General features: G+C 52.5%; 1 protein-coding gene across 1 annotated transcript in view; it reads left to right on the top strand.

Annotated features, from left to right (window-relative positions):
* The window catches only part of Slc6a11 (solute carrier family 6 member 11), a 128,263-nt gene extending 120,571 nt beyond the window's left edge, over nt 1–7,692 (top strand). Inside the window, exons 11-14 of the mRNA XM_076841076.1 lie at nt 2,001–2,103; nt 3,186–3,286; nt 4,281–4,451; nt 7,540–7,692. Of these exons, the coding sequence (XP_076697191.1) occupies nt 2,001–2,103; nt 3,186–3,286; nt 4,281–4,451; nt 7,540–7,692 (528 nt within the window). The remainder of the gene's footprint in view (nt 1–2,000; nt 2,104–3,185; nt 3,287–4,280; nt 4,452–7,539) is intronic.
* Nucleotides 7,693–22,916: the final 15,224 nt, after the last annotated feature.

Here is a 22,916-nt window from a genome sequence, read left to right as displayed (position 1 = left end):
ACTTTGTTGTATGGAGCATGACTACAATGTCACCAGGCAGTACAGTCTTAGGAGACTGTCATTTCTGCAGTTCATTAAGAAACATCACAGGGGCTGGGGCTGGGGCTCAGTGGCAGAGCACTTGCCTAGCATGTGTGAGGCACTGGGTTCGATCCTCAGCACCACCTAAAAATCAGTGAAAAAAATAAAGGCCATCTGTCCATCCACAACTATAAAAAAAAAAAAATCATCAGTTGAGGCATGGCTGTATTTGACAAATGCTTCGTCAAAGGTTTCCTTGATCTCTTTGGTGGTTTTGTTTTGGTACTAGGAATGGAAGCCAGGAGTGCTTCCCCACTGAGCCATATCCCCAGCCCTCTTCATGTTTTATTTTGAGACAGGATCTCCCTAAGTTGCTGAGGGCCTCGCTAAGTTGCCGAGGCTGGCTCTGAACTCACCGTCCTCCTTCCTCAGCCTCCTGAGCCACTGGGAAGCCAAACCCACTGCAAGCCTCAGACCTACCTCATCTGCACTGTAGCGGTCACAGACAGGAAACCGCAAATCAGATATGTCCCAAAGGGTGGTTTTGTGTCGCCCCTAACACATATCTTTCAAACATGAAGAAGTCAGGCTGGGGTTATAGCTCAGCGGAAGAGCACCTGCCTAGCATGTGTGAGGCACTGGGTTCAAGTCTCAGCACCACATATAATAAATAAAATAAAGTCTATCGACAACTAAAAAATATTTTTAAAAAACATGAAGAAGTCATCAACAAGTCAAAAAATTTCCTTGAATATCTGGCTTTCTGGCGTCTCCTAAAAAATCCATAGATCTGGCGTTGCAGCTACACACCCCCTCCCCAACAGTCATCACCCAGAGCTGTGTGGCCAAAGGGGCTATGTCTGTCCGGTTAGCCATCTCGCCACCACTCCCCTATGCCCATCCTCCCATAGACTTTCAATCATCTCTAGATGATGTATCACACCTACTACAAGGTCAGTACTGGGAAAGTCATTGTAATTTAGGGAATAATGTCTGTCCATGTTCAGTACAGATGTAGGGATTTTTTTTTTTTTTCCAATTATTTTCGCTCTGAGGTTTGTTGAATCTGTGGATGCAGAGGGCCAGCTATATATTACAGAGGCAGCGCATTCATCCCCTTCATCCCACAAAGATTGACTGTGCACCTACTGGGTGCCATCCTCTGGGCCAGAAACTGGGGCATTGTTTAGGACAAGCCAGAGCCTTTGTCCCACAGACCCACACTCTGTATGATTCCGCATGCATTTATCAGGGACCTACTGTGCGCCACGCCCCGTCCAAGGGCTGGAGGCAAGAGGAGGACCAGTGTGTGGGGCCAGGCCAGCAGGGGTGAGAGCTCACAGAGCAGCTAGTGGGGAAATACTTTTTGTTTTATAACCGTGAATCCCTAACACATGCTTTGGAGGCCCAAAGAAAGAATGAGATTGAGAGGGTTTTTTTTTTAGAGGAGATTAGATTTGACCTGAGCTTCAAAGGAACTTGACAGGTGAAAGACTAAGCCATCCCTTGCTCTGTCCAAGAGGAGTATGTTGAAGAAGGGAGGAGGACAAGTCCCAGCCCTGACTTAGGGAGCCCCAGGGTGATTTTAAACTATAGAGTGACACCGGTGGAAAGGTCCCTCAGAAAGCTGGTACACAAAAGCATTGCAGAGGGTGAGGCTGGAGTCAGGGAGGCTCCTCCAGAGGCTGTTAGCACCATCCAGGGAGATATGCTAAGGTTGTCCAACCTTGACTCTGATATTCCGTTCCATTTTTTTGGCCCTCGGGCAGATGGCAAAGGAGGGGCTGAGGCAAGATAACTCCCCCATATAGTCCCAGCAAACCCCAGAGTACTGGGCTTTGAGGACACCAAGGTGCAATGTTCAGGGACAAGCAGACTCCCAACCGGTAGAGCTGCAGAGCAGAGGGGCCCGCCCAGAGGCCTGCTGGCTGACCCTGCTCTCTCGCGTGTTTGTCTGGCGTCTGTCCCCACACCTGCAGGGAGGCATGTACATCTTCCAGCTGTTTGACTCCTATGCGGCCAGCGGGATGTGCCTTCTCTTCGTGGCCATCTTCGAGTGCGTCTGCATCGGCTGGGTGTATGGTGAGTCGACGGGCACCTGCACACACTCGGGCTGCCTGTCTCGGCCCCGGTCCTGGCCGGGCTCTGGTCTCCATGGTGGTCCTTGTCTGTGTGGGCCTCTTCGTGTTTTCTCTTCTGGGGCCCCTTGGCCCCTTCCCACTGTGGGGGAGACCTTCCTGCTTGTACATACCTGCAGCATAGAGGGAGGGGCTCAGGGCCTAGGCACTGTGACCTCGGGCCAGTCCTTCCCTGAGCCTCAGTTTCCCCCTCTGTGAAATGGAGCAGCCATGGCCCTCAGTGACACCTGCCTCTGGTCCTTCCGTTCCCCAAACCAAACCCAAGTGCAGGCTGCCAGGCTCAGGGTCAGGTGGAGTGTGGCTGGGAACAGCCACCTCTTCTCAGGGTCCGTCAGCTTTCCCCCACGCAGGTCAACCCCCCCTAGCCATACCTGGCCTCTCCAGAGGGCTCACCTTCCTAACCTTTCTCCAGAATCTTCTTGCTGTTCTCTGGACCTGGCTGCCTAAGTCAGGAGAGCCCCCCTCCATCAGCCATCCAGAATCCCTCCTGCCCACAGCTTATTCCAGACCGCGCCCACTTTGTCAGTCACCTTGGCACCACTGTAACGCAGCCCCTGAGACAGGCTCCTTGTGAAGTGGGAGCTAAGTTCATGTTGGCTCCGGGGTTCAGGAGATTCAGGTTCAATATCAGATGGCCCCATGGGTGAGGGCCACACAGTGTTGGGAATATGTGTCAGGGCCTCTCAACCCAGGAAACAGAGAAAGAGAGATCAGGCAGGGTCCCACGGTTCCTTTGGGAACCCCCCAGTGACCTATGGGCCTTCCATAGGCCCCACCTCCTGCAAGTCCGCTCCCAGTAGCACCACCCTAGGGACCCAGCCTTTAGGTAGGTAACTTTGGGGGACATAGGACATCCAAATCCTAGCACTTGTTAAGTATTCAATAAGGTCCCTGCTGCAGTTTCTCTGTCTCAGGGTCAGACAGAGTATTGCCTTTGGGACAAGCCCTTCTCCCAAGCAAGCAAATAGACACCTAACCTCTCCTGACTTTTGTACTTTGGCTGCCCATCTGCTTTATTCTGGACAGGAAGCAACCGGTTCTATGATAACATTGAAGACATGATTGGCTACCGGCCACTGTCGCTCATCAAATGGTGCTGGAAGGTCGTGACCCCTGGGATCTGCGCGGTAAGAGCCCCACCTGCAGCCCCTCCAGTTCCCCGCCTACTGGGTCTCCCACTTTTCCACGTTGTGGCCCTTCAGCCGAGCAGAGGCTGGTACTGAGACAGCTCCTGACCCCCTGCGTCCAAGCCACCGTACACCCTGGAGAGCTGGGGTCACAGGGCCAGGCTCTGGGCATGGCAAGGCAGGACCCAGCTCTGCCACGAAATTGGGTAGATGTCCAGGAGCAAGTCTCCTCCTTCTCAGTGCTCCAGGTTCACCTAGGTGCTGGCATCTGCTCCTGGGGGGGTGGAGGATTATGTGAGTGAGAAGGTGTTGCCTTGTCACTAACAAAGAGGGTGACAGAGGTGAGGAGAACTGGGACTTGTGCTCTTCCCTAAGACCAGACCACAGAAGGGCTTCAACGAGAGCATTTTTATTTAATTTTTAAAAAGCAAAAACAAACAAACAAAAAAATCAGCCAGACACAATGGCTCACGCCTATAATCTCAGCAGCTCTGGAGGCTGAGGCAGGAGGATCGCAAGTTTCAAGCCAACTTGCCTCAGCCACTTAGCAAGACCCTGAGCAACTCAGCAAGACCTATCTCTAAATAAAATATTTTAAAAAGGGGCTGGGGATGTGGCTCAGTGGTTAAGGACCCCTGGGTTCCGTCCCTGGTACCAAAAAAACAAAAAAAAAACCAGACTCATCACTGAAAGTCTGAAGAACATCTTTGAAACTTGAAGAAGTAGTTAGGAAAAAAATAAAATTCCTAACTGGACAGAGGCTAGGGAAGAGACTCCTGGGAATGGGGAGGGAGCGCCTCAGCCCTGGTGACACCTCAGGATCCCTGGGAGTCTGGAACCCAGGGTCCCATTCCCTGTATGAAAGATGACTGTGGGGAGGGTCTCCAGGTCCTTCTGCCCCACAGTCACTGTGGACATCGGCAGGGGGACTTAGACCTATTTTGGGTAAGCGGGGCTGAAGACCCTCCCCGGGGACCTCTCTGTCTCTCTGCAGGGCATCTTCATCTTCTTCCTGGTCAAGTACAAGCCCCTGAAGTACAACAACGTCTACACCTACCCTGCCTGGGGCTACGGCATCGGCTGGCTCATGGCCTTGTCCTCCATGCTCTGCATCCCGCTCTGGATCTTCATCAAGCTGTGGAAGACAGAGGGCACGCTGCCCGAGGTGAGACGGCTCCGGAGCAGGGTCAGGAGGGCGCCCACGGGGGCAGAGAGGGACACAGGGAGGGCTGGTGAGCAGGAGCAGAGCCCAGCCTTAGTCTTCAGGCCTTAGCTTCCTCATCTGGATCACAGGCATGACGGAACCTGTCCCTACCCGTCACACAGGGAAGCCATGGCAGACGTTCATCATTCCAGTTGTGTTGAACATGTCTCTGTGAGGCTCCCCCCCCCCGGGGGTGAGCCAGTTGTGAGCTCAGCCTCAGTTTCCCCATCTGTCAAGTGGAATAACAGCAGCTCCTAACATAGAGGGCCGATGAGGATGCTGGAAGTCCACACAGGGAAAGCACAGGACCAGGACCCAGATCGGGAGTAGCCAAGGGTTAGTCCTCAGTCTTCTGTTCACTCTATTCATCCTGACATTTGGGGACACCTATTCTGTGTCACCCCCTTACTGGGCTCTCTACCCGCTGCATCTTTTGCACTCCTCAGAGCAAACCAAGGCCCTGCAGTTAACAGGTAAAGGAGATGGAGGCCCGGAGAAGTGGAGTCACTTCCTAAGATCCCACAGCCCAAAGTTAGCTGAGCAGTTTTGAAAAATAGCTTAAAGTGCGTATCACAGAATTCATTCGTTTCAGATACACAGATCAATATTATTTTAATGGCTTTCCATATAGTGCAATCATCACCAAGAATCAAAAACTGTGAATCATTCACAGTTCACTCCTGTTCCCACCTCAGACAGCCACTAATCCACTTTCTCTATCTGTGGATTTGTCTATTCTGGACACTTCTTAAAAAGGAACCATACAGCATGTGGTCTTCTATTAGCAGACTTTATTTTAAACAAGCCCGTCTTATCCTTGGGTACTTGCTCTCCCTTTACTCTCCTTCCCCACCCGCCAGTCAGAGGGTTGAAGTCACTTTCTGCTTATTTAGCAAACCACAGTGTTTTGCTTCATGCTACACACTGTCCTATGTAGTTTACAAATACTAAGCCATTTAATCCCGTGAGATGGAGACTTATCACCTGTACAGAGGAGAAAACTAGCACATAAAGAAGTAAAGCAAGTTTTTCCAGTGGGTGCACACCTGTCATCCCAGCAGCTTGGGAGGCTGAGGCAGGAGGATCACAAGTTCAAAGCCAGCCTCAGAAACTTAGCAAGGTCCTAAGCAACTCAGTGAGACCCTGTCTCTAAGTAAAATACAAAAAAGGGTTGGGGATGTGGCTCAGTGGTTTAGTGTCCCTAGGTTCAATCTCTCATAAAAAAAAAAAAAAAGAAAGAAAGAAAAGAAAGCAACTTTCCAAAGAGACACAGCCTCTGAAAAATGGAGCCGGAACTAAAGTCTGTGTTCCTGAGCTTTGCTGCCTCAGCCTCTTTGACTGAACTGACTGTGCTCCATTTCAGGGCTCCGTTTCTGCCCGATGGCCACATCACACAGGGATGGCAGAAGTTGACTCTTGTCTCCTAGCTCAAGGAGAGAGGGAGACAGCAGTAGGAAGTGGGTGTGCAGAAGCAAGTTCCAGCTCAAAGCCAATGTCACCCAATTCACCTGCTCACAGAGGGCCCTGGGCACGCAGCCAAAAAGAGCAAGCCAGGAAGGAAGGTCCCTACGAAGCCTGCTCATGCCCAGAGCAAGTCAGGCTCCTCATTGCTTGTAAGGAATGTGGGTCGAAGGCAATTGGTTAATTCTGATCTGAGACCTAACACTTCCAGAAGGGAGCTGCCCTCGTGGCTTTAAAAGTTCACCCACTGGACGCCCGCGCATGACCTCTTGATGTTCAGAAGTGTTCAGTGCTTTCTGCTAGATCCCCAGAGATGATTTTTTTTTCTCAGCCCCTGTGTGTTAGAAAAGAGGGAGGGAGAGTACAGGCTGCTTTCCTGAGCTTCCTCCATCTCCCTAAACTTACACCCCTTCTGACCCAACCTGGACAACGTGACTTATGAAACAGCCAAGTCTCTGAAGGCGGTCAAACCCAGCTTCCAGGCCTCACAAACTTCTGCCCACAGACAGAAAGAATCTGGAGGGAAAGTGGGGACAGCAGGACCTGCCTTGGAGAACTGCCCTGAGGGAAAATCATACTAAATAGATGTAATGTGTCAGTGTTGTGGCTGGTCACCTCATCTCAGCCTCATGACAGTGCTAGACAGCCGGTGCCCTTATTTTACAGATGAGGAAACTGAGGCACAGACAGCTTCAGTTTCTTGCCCTCGTGCCGTGGTGGAACTGGGACCCAGACCCAGGCTCCTGGGTCAGAGCCTGGGCTCTAAACCCTAATCTAGGTCAAGAGCCTGACATGGTGCCTGACACACAGGAGGCACCTATTAATCAGCTCCCGTGCATCAGCCTGACGCTCCTATGCGGACACTGTAGGTTTAGTTTCTCAGGCCTGGCAGGGTCTGAAAGAGAAGACCTTGAAGGAGTTACCTCCTCAATTCTTTGCAGCCCCCCCCCCGCCCCCCACACTCAGGAAAGCGTTTCTGATTGGAAAGGGCCTCCCAAATCCTGGCCTCGTGTGTTTTCCTCGGGGAACCTGGGAAGTCCTGATGAAGTTGATGTGGGGTCCCATTCTGAGAGGCAAGAGGTGGGGGATGACAGCCATCCCACTGTGTTCAGCCGGCAGGGCCGTGAGCATGGGCATTAGTGATCTGCATTTGAGCACGGCCCCAGGAGCACATTACACACCCGTGCACTGCCCTGTGTGCTGGCAGGGTGAGGACATCCCTCTTGTGGGACAGATGCCCATCCGTCTGGGAGTCCTTGTCTCAACAGCCCTTCCAGGAAGGAACTGTTAACCCATTTCATAGATGAGGAAAAGGTACCTCACAGAGGTTAAGTGCAGTGGCTGAGCGGCGATTCAAACCGCAGCTCCTAGGTCCCCTCCCGTGGGTCCTGGTCGTAGCTCTCAAGTCCTGATCACCTCTCGCAGGCCACGGTCTTCTGCACGTGCCGTCGTTGCTCCTTACCTAAGGCCAGGGGTAGGGAAGACCCACGGGAGCCAACACCCCCTTCAGATCAGATCAGTATGGCAGAGGCTGAAGCCCAGACCCCCCGCAGCCCCTCTCAGACTGTTCTCCTCTCCAATCATCTAGAAACTCCGGAAGTTGACAGTCCCCAGCGCCGATCTGAAAATGCGGGGCAAGCTGGGGGCAGGCCCACGGACGGTGATGGTTAATGACTGTGACGCCAAGCTCAAGGGCGACGGCACCATCGCCGCCATCACAGAAAAGGAGACGCACTTCTGAGCCACCTCCCGCCACCTCAACGCTTCTCCTTTCTTCTCTTCCCTCCCGTGTGTTTAAAAAAAAAAAAAAAAAAAAGTGAATACCTGAAACACCTACTTCTCCTAATGCTAGGGGCTTGCTCGTTTTGCACAGGATGTATTAACAAGTTAATTTCCAGCTGGCCACCGTACCCTCTGGTTTCAAGCCAGAGCCCCCCTGCCTCGCCCTCTCCCAGTGACCATGGAAGTATCCACCACGAGATAATACTGTACAGTGACTAGCACACCCTTCTTGCCCTCGGGTGGTTTTAATCAGTGTTTTCTAGGGATTAATGTATCATATTGTAAAACTTTTATACTTGGGCCTGTGGGCAGGTGGGATGGGGAGTGAGGCCTGGCCTCCTCTGTCGGCCTTTGAACCCACCGGTCCACATCTGCACTTGTCCCTGACCGTCGGCAGCCGCCCCTCCTCCGTGCCCCCAGGGAGTGTTTTGCCGTGGACATGGGGTCTGCAGACTCAAGGTCACGTGGCGGAGAAGGACTCCTGATTTGTAGGACCCCCCCCCCTGCCCTGATCTCTTGGGCACTACCTTCCCTCCCCTGGGCTTCAGTGTCCCCATCTCCCCAGCTGGGGGGCTGGGGGGGAGGGAGCTAGAGCAGGTGACCTCTTTGCCTCACTGCCTGGCAGAGCTGCCATTGATATCAGCTTCTCCTGAAGACCCACGGGCCGCCTCTGCCCTCCCTGCCGGACCCCCATTCCCACCTGCTTCTTTACAATCGGATGTGATCATGGGACAATGTGGTGGCGCTGTGCATTTTCCCCCAAACTCTGTCTGATCTCATCCCTGTTCCCAGAGACGGGCGGGGCTTCCTCCCATCTGGGCCTCCCCCCCCCCATCTCCAGGCTCTCTGCTCTCCCCCTGAGTTCTGTCCCTCCATCCCAAGCAGGGCTGTCTGGAGTGGCCATGGGGACTGGTCTCCGGGGTCAGGAGGCAGCAGTTTTTTCCTCCTGGCAGCTGCCCCAGCCAAGATCTGCAGCCTTCCCAGGGAGGCCCCCCGGAGCCAGGTTTCAACCTGAGCCCCTCTGTGTGCCCAGGGCCACTTCTTCTCCCTCTTGCTGCCCCTTATGCTCACCATCTTGACTGAGCTGGCGGATCTTGTGTGGAGGCTTCTCCCCCACACTTTATTCGGGGGCCATCCCATCTGCCCTCTGTCTTCATCCCCTGCTAAAGAGGAGAACCGGCCATTCCTGCTGGCTCTTCCTCTGTGTGAACCTGGGGTCTTCAGGGGAGGCTGGTACTGCCCGGCTCCTGGCCTCCCTGGCTGGTACCCTCCTTCCCTGTTCCTCGGGCCACTGGAGGTCGGGAAGGTGAATTCTTTTTCCTTTCCCAACTAAAGCTGCGTTTTCCTACAGGGGACCCACGTGTTGGATTCACCCCCAAAGCTTCCAAACTGCCAGGTTCTCTGCTCCGACCAGCCCCCCATCTAAAACTGGAAATTTGCTCAGAGGGATGCCCCAGCTCCCACTCTGGGCAGGTTAGGGCACCTTGTTCCGGAGCCCCTTCTTGGGCACACAGCTCAGGCCTGCCCATTCGTTGGTGGAAAGTCCAGTGTCCTCCTCATGGGAAGGCCAGTGTCGCCCTGAGCTGTCTGGCCCAACGGACCCGGGAAGATGGGCTGCGTGTGTTGGTCCCCAGCTGCTATCCTCCCAGCAGTCAGGGAGGGGGCTTCCCAATGCTGCTACTGTGTCCTCCACCACCGACTCCCTCACGGACCGACCGATAGATCTCTGAGGTCTCGTCTTTACGGACACACACGTGGTACATCTGGCACTTAACACTTGACACTTAACACTACTCATCGGGCAGGGTGGAGGGAGGCCGTGGGTGTGGGAGTTTTTATTTCTTTTTTTTTTTTTCTTTTTTTTCTTTTTTTTTTTTTTGTAATTTCCTACTAGTGTGTTTGGGTAACTTTAGGGGGGTGGGGCGGGCAGCGTGGGGGTGGGGGGAACACATCATTGTGATGACATTTTTGATATTCATTAGAAACAATACATCCTTTCTGAGATATTTACAGTATTATTAAAAAATGTAAAAGGTTGTACTGTTTTGCATAATGAACGTTTTTACTGGGGATCCAAAGGGCACAAGACTGCTTACTCATTTTTAAAAATTAAAGAAGTGAACTACCACATTCTTGTTCCCAGCAGGGTGATTTTTTCTTTGAGTTTTTCTTGTTGTTGTTGTTGTTGTTGTTGTTGTTGTTGAGGGAATCGTTGTTTTACTCCCATGATATGCCTGCCAAATCATCTTGGTTCCATGTTTGGAGTTTATGGTCAGAAATGCCAATTGGAAACAACTGGAGCTGCCGTTTCTTTCCGTTCACTGTTGATATGGCACAGCCTGGTCACTTGGTAGCCACAGGTTTTCCTCCATTTGCCCACACGGGCTTGCAGGTGGCTGGTAAAGCTCTGTATCCACACTGGCTATATCCTGAAGGAACAGTTCCCAAGCTCCAACAGTGTTTGCAATATTGCTTAGAACTTAGGCGAAAATCTCTAAATTTCTATCTGACATTTCCAAACGTCCACTCAAGACCACAGAGCACATCTTGTCCTGCCAGTCCACAGTACAATCAACTCATCTCACAGTGTCTGCTCATTGCTATCCCACAATTTTTTTTTTGTCCCAGTCCTGATCTCAGTGTTTACTTGATCCTGTCATGGTCTCTCGCTGTCTCTGAGGTGGTGATATCCGCTCACAGAGAAAGCATCCCACTGATGTCATACACAGAGGGTCCCTGAGGACCTTGTAATTTCTTAGAGCTACAGGGATTGGTACAATCATCCGCTCTCTGCCACCTTCCCTCTCTGTGTCTGAAACACACATGTATGGGCAGCAAGACAAGAAGAGGTTGAATCACAGAAATGTGGGTCTGTCTCCTTTCCAGGAAACCTGATTGGTAGACCTTGAGTCTACAGAATTGGTAACATGAGAAATTAATTTACACCTCATATCTAAACCATAACAAGTTCTGCTGACTGAGGGCAGGAGATGGATGTTTCAGCTCAAGCTGGGAGAACAAGTTCACCCTTTCTCCACCTTTCTCTTCTACCTGGGCCTTTCACAGACCAGATGAAGAGCCGTCTTTTTTTACATGGTTCAAAGATGCAAATGAGCATCCCTTCAAGAATCACCCTTGCAGACACACCCAGAGGCAATGTTTTACTAGCTATCTGGGCATCCCTTAGCCCAGTCCAGTTGGCGTGGACCGACCGTCACACACCACTTTTGGGAGCCTCCGAGTGCCACCCCAACTATCACTAGGAATGGATCATCAAGGCCATGGAAAAGCTACAGATGGTGGTGAAGACCTTGCAAGAAGCCCTGAGGGTCTTTAGCAGCTTCAAAATCCTTTGGTCCCACAGGGTACCTCTTGAAGCCTCCATAATTTCTCAGAAATGATAGAAGTCCACTGGAACTTGCTGAGAGGGACAAGGGGATATATGAGACCAGCGAGAGGCACTGAGGACAGAAGGTACCACCAGAGCCCCTGGAGACCTGAAAGATGTTACGGGGTCCTGGGAAGCCAGTGGAGTCACGGAGCCATGAGTGAGTGGTGGAAGTGTTTGGAAGTTATGAGGGCCGAGGGACAGGAGTTGTAAGGGGCTGTTGAAAGAAAGGGAGAATCACTGGGGAGTTTTTAGGAGCCATGGGGGGCCTTCAGGGTCCTTAGTCACTATTGAAAGTCATTACAGCCATATCTTATCTGTCTCCCCCCGCCCCCCGTTAGAGGGTAGAGAGAGGGGACAGAAAACTGTAGCATGAAAGAAGAATCAATTATTGATCAATTAAAGGATCATTTACCTAGGACAAAGCCAGGCATTTCCCATAAGCCTCAAAACAACCATAACTGTGGGGGGGGGGTTCCCATTTTAAAGATGCATAAAACAACTCGGAGAGACAGGAGGGAGAGGAGCTCTTTGAAGCCAGGCAATTCAACTCAGAGAGCCCTTCAGTTTTTTTCCTTTATTTATTTATTTTTTCTTTTCTTTCATACCAGGCTTGGTCCCCAGTGGCTATGGCAGGGAATGGTCAACCCAGAGCCTCTCCTAATCCTTGCCTTCCCACCCAGAGTCCTGGGCACAGACAGGTTGCAGAAGACCGGCCACCAGGTGGCGCAATTGCTAAACCCAGACTGGTGAGGTCCAAATGGAAACGGAGACCCTCCCAAGAGACAAAGGGTCCAGTGCCCCAGTGAGGGACAGAAGGCTGCCTTTGACAAAAGGGTGTAAATCATTCTCACAAAGCCCCGCCCCTACCCCAACAGCCAGACACACCTGGGTTCAGTTCTGAACTCCACCTCCTGGCTGGCTGACCTTGGGCCAATGACTTTCCCTCTCTGGTTCAGTTTCCTCATCTATGCAGATGGACAGAATCAGCCTGTTTTGGTCAGCTTGTTCGCAGTGATGACGGAAAGACCTGACAAGAACAATTTGGGAGGAGGAAAAATATATTTGGGGGCTCAGGGTTTCAGAGGTCTCAGTTCATAGACAATTGGTTCCAATGGGGCAGGGGGGCTCTAGGTCAGGCAGAATATCATAGCAGAAGGGTGCAGCTAAGGAAAGCAGCTCAGGACATGGTACTCAGGAATCAGACAGGGGTCCGTTCACCAGTGACAAAATGTGAGCCCTAAAGACATGCCCCCAGTGACCTACCTCCTCCAGCCACACCCTCCCTGCCTAAGGTTACCACCCAGTTAATCCCTGGATTAATGCACTGATTAGGTTAAGGCTCTCATAACCCAATCATTTCACCTCTGAACTTTCCTGCATTGTCTCACTCATGAGCTTTTGGGGGACACCTCACATCTAAACCCTAACACAGTCCCTCTGGGTTAAATGAGCTGACAGTATGCACCCAAGTGTCTGACACATAGGAAGAATGAGATCTCACTAAATTGCTCAATCATTAAATTGCTGAGGCTGGCCTCGAACCTATGATCCTCCTCCCTTAGCCTCCTGAGCCACTGGGATGACAGGCGTGCACCACGGCACCCGGCTTTTACTAATTATTTTTTAAATGAAGAATATTGATTTTACCTTCCAAAAAAAAAATCATTGAAGCTGTTTTTAAAAATCCTCTCTCAGACACCGAGAGGCTGGTCCCACGTGAAGACTCTGAGGGAAGGAAAAATGATTCTCTTAGGGTCAAAAGAAATGGTGAGCAGGCGTGGGCAAGAGCAGAGCCTTATAGACTCTCCTCCAGTCCCGGGCTCTGGCCTCCCCTGGACAGCACATGAAGCAGGACCCCTCCTCTGGGCCACGTAACTCTTCATGACATCCACAGGCATTTCCTGGGCTTGTAGCTTTTGATTTGCCACAGCTGCTGGAGAGGGAGAGCAGTGTATCATTTGCCAACAGCTGACGCTATGCGTGGTCCTGATTCTCTTTGTCTCATTTGTGCATGGGGCTAGTTCTCCCTGCAGACACCCATGGAGGGAGCTGGGATTGGCAGCCCAATGGACAGATGAGGAAACTGAGGCACGTGCTTGCACCTTTTACTGCCTTCTGGATATTTCCTCTTGAATGTTCCTTTGGGCATCTCAAACCCCATTTTCCCAGCGGAATTCATCTCCTCCACCTCCACCCCCAGCTGGTCTGTCGCTCCCCATCTCAATAAATACCACTGCCATCCGACCACACATTAGTGATGCACCCACCCTGCCCTCATGGAGCCTGCATTCTGGTCAGTAGAGACAGGATAATGAACATCTAAAAACGTAGACATACACAATGTGGCAGAAGCTGATAAATGAAAAGAGGAGATGAAAATAAAGTGGGGAAGAGGCGGAGGGGAAAGCCAGGGAATATGGGTGGGGAAGTTGGAAAGAAAGGGAGCTCGTGGCTCATGGTAAAGGGTGGTCCAGGCTTCAGAGGCAGCATATGCAAAGGCCCTGGGGCTGAAGTCTCTCTGCAGTGTTCACAGGGCATTTTGGAGGCCAGGGCAGTAGAAGTAAAGCCAGCCAGGGGAGAGAAGAAGGAGATGATGGGCAGATCAGGAAAAGCCTCAGGGGCTGGTGTAGATGTGTATAGAGAAACCAGGGACCACAAGTGAGTTTTCAGCAGAAGACGGACACGTTCTGATTTCTGTTTTAGTAAGACCCCTCCAGCTGCCATGGGGGGCTTTGGGTAAGTAGGCTGTTGTAATCTAGGAGAGAGATAATGGAGTCTGGGCCAGGGAGACAGAGGGGAATTGTGTCCTGGTTCTGGATATTTTGAAGGTAGATAGATTGGATTTCCTGGTGGATTGGCAGCAGGGTGCAGAGAGGAGTCAAGGATGATGGGGGAACCAGCTGGCCAGGCGGAAAAAGCTCCTCACTGCCGGACTCCTCCCTCAGTGAGTCTCCTTGGCTCTTACTCCTCTAAGTTTCCAGCCTGCTCTCTTCCCTCCATCCCCAGCCACTGTGCTGGGCCATCCACCATCTGGACCACGGCCACAGTCCCCTCCTCACCTGCCTGTCCTGCCCCCTCTTCCTGTGCATCCTCCCTCAGCACCTACAACCAGGCACTGGACATCTGTTGATGCCCAGCATAGTGGACCTAGCCAAAGCACACCCTACCGCACTCCCGCCAGCCACCAGGGTGCCCGAGAGTTCCCACCCAGTAGAAATGGGGGGCTGGGAATCAGGGTGTCAGTTGCAACAGAAGCCTGACTGATTCTAGGTCACCAAAGCCCCACTGTCCACTCCCCAACCTGCCCAGCCCCCAGGGCCAGCTCCACAATCAGCAGGCCCCATGGCCAAAGAGCTCCAGTGGGCAAGGGAGGCTTTCTGGGGGCCATGGCAAGGTGTGGGCCGTCAAAGAAGTTCAGAACTTAATGACATCAGATGTCAGCTTTGGATGTGGTGGTGCATGCCTGTAATCCCAGGAGCTAGGGAGGCTGAGGCAGGAGGATCATGAGTTCAAAGCCAGCCTCAGCAAGTTAGCAAGACACTAAGCAACTCAGCAAGACCCTGTCTCTAAATAAAATACCAAAAAAATGGGCTGGGGATGTGGCTCAGTGGTTAAGCACCCCTGGGTTCAATTCTAGGTATTAAAAAAAAAAAAAAAGTGGTCTTTGACATCTCAAAGCCGTAGATATAAGTCCTGGCTCTACCATTACTACCATCTGGGTGACCTTGAATAAGTCCCTTCACTTCCCTGAGCCTCACTTTGCCTCATCTGCAAATCAGTACCCATCATTCCTAGATCTTTTGCAAGACCTGGGAGTTACATTAGAGTGTTGGCTTATATTAGCCCAGAACAGTGTCTCTTAGGACCTGTCCAGTGACCTTGGATAGACCCCTAACCTCTCTGAACCTTCATCCCCTCCCCTGCAAAACAGAATCCACCTCTCACCAAAATAATAATAATAATAAAGAAAAGAAAAAGCAGCTGACTGTGCACTCAGCACATAGTAGGTGCTCAGCCAAGGTGCTAGTTTGGATCTCACCCCAGAGGCAGCTGGAGGCATTGCTCCAGTGCCCCCCTTCCCAGCCAGGGCAGCTGCAGGCCCCAGGGATGGGGTGTTTTGATCTCCAAGCCGCAGTGGGCTCCGCAGAGTCCCCGGGCGAGCGGACAAAGAGCTGTTGTTCCCGCAGATCTAAAATTGCCTCCCCCTGATTGCTGCTATACAAACCCGGGCTGCGGCTCGCTTCCCCATCCAGTTGGGTCTATTTCAAGAACACGCTGATGAGCGCTGATTGCGCTTTGATTAGGTGGCGAGCGCACCACCCCGCCCCCTCCCCAGGCTCCCTGGGGAGCGCATGCTCCTGCGCTCCCTCCCCCACCCCGGGGGCCACCATCCAGGCCTGGGGTGCATCACACCCCGATGGGGTCCTCATTCTGCCTCCAGCACCACCACGTCGGACTTGGGGACCTCCCTCTCCCTTCTCCCAAACCTCTCTTCCGAATACCAAAAATGAGGGACAAATAATCATCTTGGAAAGGGTGACTTTCATGGTGGGCTTAGGGACCCTGCGCTGGGTCATTGAAATGATTCTTCCAAACGCCCCCATCATGCACACTCTTGGGCACACGTAAGCACCCACATAGAGACACGCACGCAGATACCCGTCCACCGGCCTCGCCCTTGGTAGGGATGGATGGAGCTTTAATAAGCAGACCTCCCCTTAAGCAGCGTGTGACACTGACCTTGGGCATACTGTCACATGCAAACCCCCGCCATCGTGTTTTGAGACATCTATTTTGGGCCTGATTTGCAGGTGAGGACCTACCTGCAGCTGGTGGAGCTGATTTGAGGGTGCCCCCAAATTCTAGGCTATGGCCTCTGGGGGAGGGGGGGTGATTCTTGGAGTAACCTGGAAGTGTATTTTTTTAAATGCAAATTCTGGACTCCATTCCTAGAGATCTGGAATCAGGAGGTCTTGGACAAGTCCACAAATCTATATTTTGAGACACTGTCCAGGTGACAATGGGTATTGGAAGGTCAGTGGTTGGTTCTCTTTGGGGAAAGCTGCCTTCCTCGGATTGGTCATCTTAAGCATCAATCAATCCTGCCCCAGACTCCCTCCCCAATAGCTGCAGCCATAGGCAAGACCTATTCTCAAATGGTCTCTTCACACCCCCCAGTGCTACCCACCCTATAGCCCAAGCCCCCGCTATCCCACACCTAGACCAAGGCCATCTGTGGTCTGTTTTCTACACAGCATATAGAAGTGTCTGCTTAAAATTCAAAATATGAAATGCCAGCCCTCTCTCCCCGCTGCCAGCTTAAACCATCAGTGGCTCCCCATTGCTCCAAGGATAAAGATGATTAAACTCTGCACTGTGATCTACAAGGCTCCATGAGAACTGGCCCCTGCCCACTTCTCCAGCCTCACTGTCCACCCCTAACTCCCTTTTTGCAGCCAGAAGACATCTAGTCTTCTCTAGATTTTTAGATCTCAACCCATTCTGCATCTGTCTACCCCAGGGCCTTTGCATTGATGTTCCTTTTCTCTCCCCTCTTCTATTTGCCTCTTACCCATTCATTGGACAGAGCTCAAAACTCCCTTCTAGCAACTACCCCGAGAAGGATTGGACTGGCCTGGGGATAATAAGCTCCTGGTGCAAAGAAGGCAAGACTCTGCAGATCTGTCTAGAAGGAGCTTATGGAGGGGGGTGTCTGCTTTCAATCCGAGCTCTGGATCCTTCTCCCTACCTAGGACAGCCTAGGCTTCTCTGGGACAAGTGAGCCTGCCGTCCAGGGGTGGGGGCAGTGTGCATGCAGAGGAGACCAGACCTTGGTCCCCAGAATCTGAGGCAACCTCAGCCAAGCCCTGTCAGCCTGCTGCGCTTTGGCTCAGAGACTAGAATCCTCATTCGATTGTCTGCTTGGCCCCTGGGGTCCCTAACAGAGCTGGGATGTGGAACAGTCACCTGCCCGCCCCCCCCACCTCCTGCTTGGCAGGGTTTTGCAGATCTGGAGGTTTCTGAAGAGTGTGCAGATCCGCTCTCTCCTCCTGTCTCTGCTGCTGAGCCCCCCTCCCCACCCCTCCCCAGCACCCCACACCCTTCCCCGACTCCCTCCTCTGCTCCTGCCCTCTTTTCCTCCGAAGTATTTCAGATCCTCTCCAATCCCTCCCTCCCCCCCACAAGCCTCCTCTCCCCTCTCTCTCCCTCCTCGGCTCCTCTTCCTCTTGCCAACTTCATACTCCGCTCCTGGTCTGATCACCTCCCCTCTCTGTTGCCATCTCTGTCTCCCATCTGTTTGCCAGACCCCGGGGAACTGCAGGCATCAGGACCTGCCAGGATATTCCTGCAAATGGCCTGAAAAAATGACCCTGTGGGTTAACATGCCCCTGGGAAGGGGGGACTTAAACCCTGCTGCTAGCCAAAGCCCCCAAGATCCCTGTTTGGGGATGGGGCTGTAATGTCACCACACTGAGGAAGGATAAGAGGCGAACTCAAGCTCACAGTAGCCCTTCCCTGATGTCTTGGAGCAGAGCAGAGCATTCTGGGGGCCAGGAGCAGGCCACGTGCTGGTAGAAGAAGCAAAGGAGGGACCCAGGGGAGAAACTGAAAGGTTCAGAGTCAAGAGCGCAAGATCTGGAGTCCAAATCCTGGCGGTGTGACCCTGGACAAGTCACCTAACGTCTCTGGTCCTCAGTTCCTGCCTTCCAGAAGTTGCAATCAGGATTTAAAGAGCTAAGGCATCACCAAGTGCTTCGTTAGCACCAGGCCAAGCACACAGTGGGTGCTCAGTACCTTTCGTAGGTTGTTGGAGATTGGCTGGGTCCCAGGCTTCACATCTGGGGTACAGGGTGGACCTCTGGAGCATTCTCTGCATTTCTAGATGAGCTCTCAGAGGGAGGAGGGGACTCCAGGTCTGAGGCCCCCAAGGCAGCTCCACGCTGATCATCTTCATAACCTTCCCGATGACGGAGCCAATCATGGCAACTCACTGCCACGAAGCACAGGGAGAAGCCTATGTCTCAGTGTGGGCCAGGATTTGAACCCCTTGATTACCTGGCATCATACCCTAGCTCCAAGGTTGGTGTGGTGTCTCCACGGTCCACGTCCGAGATGCAGGACATGGCCAGGAGGCTCGCCTGGATCCCAGGATTCGGTCCCCCACCCCCGTTGCTAGGCAACAGCTGCTCACTGCTAAGGGGACCATGGGGGGAGGAGGTGCTGGGCGCTGCAGCAGCTGGCTCTGCCCTTCACAGTGGCACCCATGGGAGCTGTTCCCCGTGAGGCCCAGTGAAGACTGGAGGCTTCAAGATGAGCAGGGGTTTGCCCGAGGTCGCTTGACATGTGAGTCCACCCATCCCAGCGCCAGAGCTTCAGAGCTGAGAGACCATGTGTGGTTCAGCCCCAAATTCCCGAGCCCAGTGTAGACGCTTGCTCAGCAATGGCCAAGTTCCTTCCCGTTGTAAAACACACCAAAGCTGGTGTGCGTGATGGACCTATTTATTATTTCCTTTCCGCCCCAAACCCCTCATCTTACAAGTGGAAAAAGAGCCCTAGAGAGAAGATGCAGAAGGAAAGGCGAGTCAGGATGCACCCAGCCCCAACTCCCAACCATGCCACCCACCAGGTCCTGCCTGCTCCCTTCCCCAGCGGCCCTCAGCATGGAAGCCCTGAGCCTCTAACACAGAGCTCACCCGGTCTCCCCAGCCAGATGGGGCTCCCTGGAGTCTGAGCTGCAGCTGAGGGGCTCTGCTCACCTGGAGCGCACAGTGGGTGCTTTGTGTAAGTGCCCAGAGCGCACAGTAGGTGCTTTGTGTAAGTGCCCAGGGCTGGCCTCGGGGTGCCTTGCTGAGTAGATAGTGGGTACGTGAGTGAGCATACAAACCCTGCTCCCGGCCTTTCTCCTTCTCTTCAAAGCAGGGCCAGGTAGTAATCCAAGCCTTGAATTGGGCCGAATTCTGTCCCTGGGGCCACCCCTTGCCTCCCCAGCCCTGTTTCCCCCTCTGCCAGGCTGAGGAAATGCCCAGTCCTGTCCCCTAGAGTGTCTGCCTGCACCCCCCGGGTAGAGGGGGATGTGCCCAGCCTTTGCTAGGACAGGTCACTGCCTAGGTCAGCAGGAACATGATGGCATTGTTTGCCCAGTGACCTGGGGGATGTGTGTGGGTGGGGCCATTCAGAGGAGGGTGGTGTTGGGGGGAGCTTCCTGTACAGATTTTCTGAAGAGGAAGGTGGGATCTGAGAAGCGGTGGTCGGAGGAGATGTGAGTACACTTGACCACACACGTGGATGCGCGTACACACACGTGACCCCAAGCCCCCCCACCACCACACACTCATGCACAATGATCGTCTTGGTTCTCCCCCTAAAATGTTTCCATCGTCTTGATCTCATCTCAAACATGGTCCTCCCAATGCAGCCAAGGAGCACAGGCGGTTCTGACATTGTGGACAGACAGACAAGCCTCCCAGAGGGGCAGGTGCCCACAGCTGAGAGGAGGCCAGCAGGTGCCATGTGCCCATCAGCAGTCGCTCTCCAAGGCTGGGGACTGGGCAGGTTTGTCCAGTCAGCAAGGAGGGGCCTGAGGCCTTACTGGGGGATGGAGGGACTGTGGTTCAGGACAACTGTTTACTCTGTCAATCTCTTTTACATACAGAAACAGCAGTAAGTCAGGGGCAGGAGAGGAGACACCCAGTTGGTCCCCGTGGGGTTGAGAACCTTCATGAATTTTGCACCAATTTCACTGAACAAAAGCCTAAGGAGGCCAGGCGCAGTGGCACATGCCTGTAATCCCAGCAGCTCCTGAGGCTGAGGCAGGAGGATCAAGAGTTCAAAGCCAGCCTCAGCAAAAGCAAGGGACTAAGCAACTCAATGAGACCCAGTCTCTAAATAAAAAATACGCAATAGGGCTGGGGATGGGGTTCAGTGGTCAAGTGTCCCTGAGTTCAATCCCTGGTACCAGCCCCCCGCCAAAAAAAAAAAAAAAAGCTTATAGATCGCCTATTCCGAGCCAACCACCATGCTAGATGCATGCTTTAGCCTCATGGAGTATAGATTTAAATTAGCAAGAGAGGGCAGACATCCATTGGCAAATAAAATTACGGTACAGTGAAGTCTGGAAAAGGGGTCCTGGGACTGGAATCATAAGGCCAGACAGGTCACCTGACAGGTGGTCAACAGAGGATGCTTAGATGTCATTCCTGCAACCAACAGAGGGCCTACTATGAGCCATACCAAGATGGCCCTACACTGTCCCTGTTTCCAGGAAGGTTCCCGTCAGCGGGATCCCAGCCCCAGGGCTGAGTCCTCCTGCCACCCTCGGCCTCAGCTGCATGTTCAAAGAAGCAGCTGCAAAAACAGCCCCTCGGTGCTCTCCTGGCATGTGGGCCCCGGCAGGCCGTCATCTGAGGCCCCCATGCTGAGGCCGAACCTGGAGAGCGTTCAAGAGAGCAGGATTCCAGGAAGTCTGCCATTTTGTTCCCTAATCCAGGGGGTTTAGCCCAGGGAAGGACAGAAAGACACCTGGTCCCAGTTACCAGGAACCCCCCAAAACTGCTAACCTAGAATTTACCCTCCACATTCAGAATGAGTTCCTCCTTCAAATGGAACTCCAGTCCTACCAGAAATGTCCAAATAATCCAGCCTCCCAGGGCCTATCCTTGACTCACCAGTTCAAAATCTCCCAGGAAAGTCTAGATTTTTTTTTTTTTTTTGGTACCAAGGATTGAATCCAGGGGCGCTTAACCACTGAGCCACATCCCCAGCCCTTTTTTATTTTTATTTTTTTTTTTAGAGACAGGGTCTTACTAAGTTGCTTAGGGCCTCACTGAGTTGCTGAGGCTGGTTTTGAACTCACAATCCTCCTACCTCAGCCTCCCAAGCCACTGGGATTATAGGTGTGTGCCACCATGCCCAGTGAAATTCCCAAACTTTTAACAAGCTCCCTCATGGTTAGGAACCACTGCTCTGAAATAGACCAAGCCTCGCCATAGGATAGAAGGGAAAACTGGGGCCCCGGAATTAGAAAGCCCCAGGTTTAAATCCTATCAGACTCCCTGTGTGACCCTAGACAAGTCGCCTAACCTTTCTGAGGCCTGTTTAATGGGGAAATGGAATGTCACTGCAAATCTCTCCCTCCATTGCAAGGAATCTGAATGAGGTATGGCCAGTTACTGGTGCATTGTAGGTGCTTAATCAGTGGCAGATGTTTTCCTAGTTGTCTTTGAAGGATGTCCTTCTAGATGTTTAGACAAACAAACAAAAACCAAAAAAAAAAAAAAAAAAAAACCACAAGACAAAAAAAAAAAAAAAATCAGCGGTTATCATGGTTCCCTAATAATTTCCAGGGCCACTGGCAGAGCTGCCTCCTTGTTCCTGCTCAGATGGGCATGCTGGAATCTCTCAGGCAGGTCTCCTTGGCCGCAGTGGAGGGGACCAGGCACGTGCTTTCCGCAGGAGAAGCAAAGGGGCAGAGAGAGAGAGAGAGAAGGGTCCCCCAATGTCCCCAGCAAGCTGGTGGGTGGAGGGACCAGTCCCTCACACAGCCCTGATGGGAAGAGGAGGAGGGGCCCAAGGACGGCTTCGAGAGCACACAGGCCCCAAAGTGGGTCAGCGCCATCCTGGGCGCTCCCCCTCCTGCCCACAGCCCCGCTGGCCATGCCACTGTCATCTTGCAGTGTCCCCTCCCCTGCCTGGGCCTTCGACAACATTTTTTCCCTTACCTCTTGCCAGTGCAGGGAGGGGAAGTTTGGGTCAGGCAGGCACACAGCACAGTACTGCAAGGGAGGCCCGTGGCTGCGTGCTGGGTGTCCCAGAGGGGCTTGTCGTCCACTTCCTCTGGCCTCATTTAATGGGGGACTGGGAATCAGTGCAGGGGCCAAAATAGCTCAGACTTTAGGGCACCAAGAGCAGGGTTCTAAACCCATCACACTCCCCCACTTCCGAACTTGAGTGGCCTTGTGCACATGGCCCCATTTCTTCCAAGTCTTTGTTTCCTCATCTATCCATTGGGCGGCTGCAAAAATTAAGTGAGATGGTTTCTAGAGAAATCCTTACTTGGGGCTTGCTGAGAGGCATTAGAAGTTGGGGTTGCTCCTTAGAGCACCTTAGTAACACGTGCTATGCATCTAGGTTTGGCAGTTGGCCAGACCTGGCTGGAATCCTGGCTTTGCCCCTCCTAACCATGTGACTTGGGACAGGAGACAGAACTTGTCTGTGACTCTGTTTCCATATCTGTCAAAGGGAGACTTTCACCTCCTGGGCTTCTTGATCCTCAGATCACACGCAAAGATGTTCATAATAGGGGCTGGGGATGTGGCTCAAGCAGTAGCGTGCTCGCCTGGCATGCACGGGGCGCTGGGTTCGATCCTCAGCACCACATAAAAATTAAAAAAAAAAAAAGATGTTGGGGCTGGGGATGTGGCTCAAGTGGTGGTGCACTCGCCTGGCATGCGTGCGGCCCAGGTTCGATCCTCAGCACCACATACAAACAAAGATGCTGTGTCCGCCGAAAACTAAAAAATAAATATTAAAAAAATTCTCTCTCTCTCTCTCTCTCTCTCTCTCACTCTCTCTCTCTCTCTTAAAAAAAAAAAAAAAAGATGTTCATAATAGGACGTGGCACGGAGGACACTTGCAGCCCGGGATAGCTGTTAATAATAATTGGAAGTGATGTGTGGATTCATTCACTACATGCTTATGCATCAATCCGTATCCAGCAGGGCACTGGAATCTTGCAGAGAAAAAGACTTATGTGCTCTGAGGCCTAGAGGAGCTCACTGAGAAGGGGACAGATG

Source organism: Callospermophilus lateralis, chromosome 20 (assembly GCF_048772815.1).
Source record: "Callospermophilus lateralis isolate mCalLat2 chromosome 20, mCalLat2.hap1, whole genome shotgun sequence".
In the NCBI taxonomy this organism is placed as follows: Eukaryota; Metazoa; Chordata; class Mammalia; order Rodentia; family Sciuridae; genus Callospermophilus; species Callospermophilus lateralis.
The sequence above is the reverse complement of the archived record's forward strand: the minus strand, read 5'-3'. Positions and strand labels throughout refer to the sequence as shown.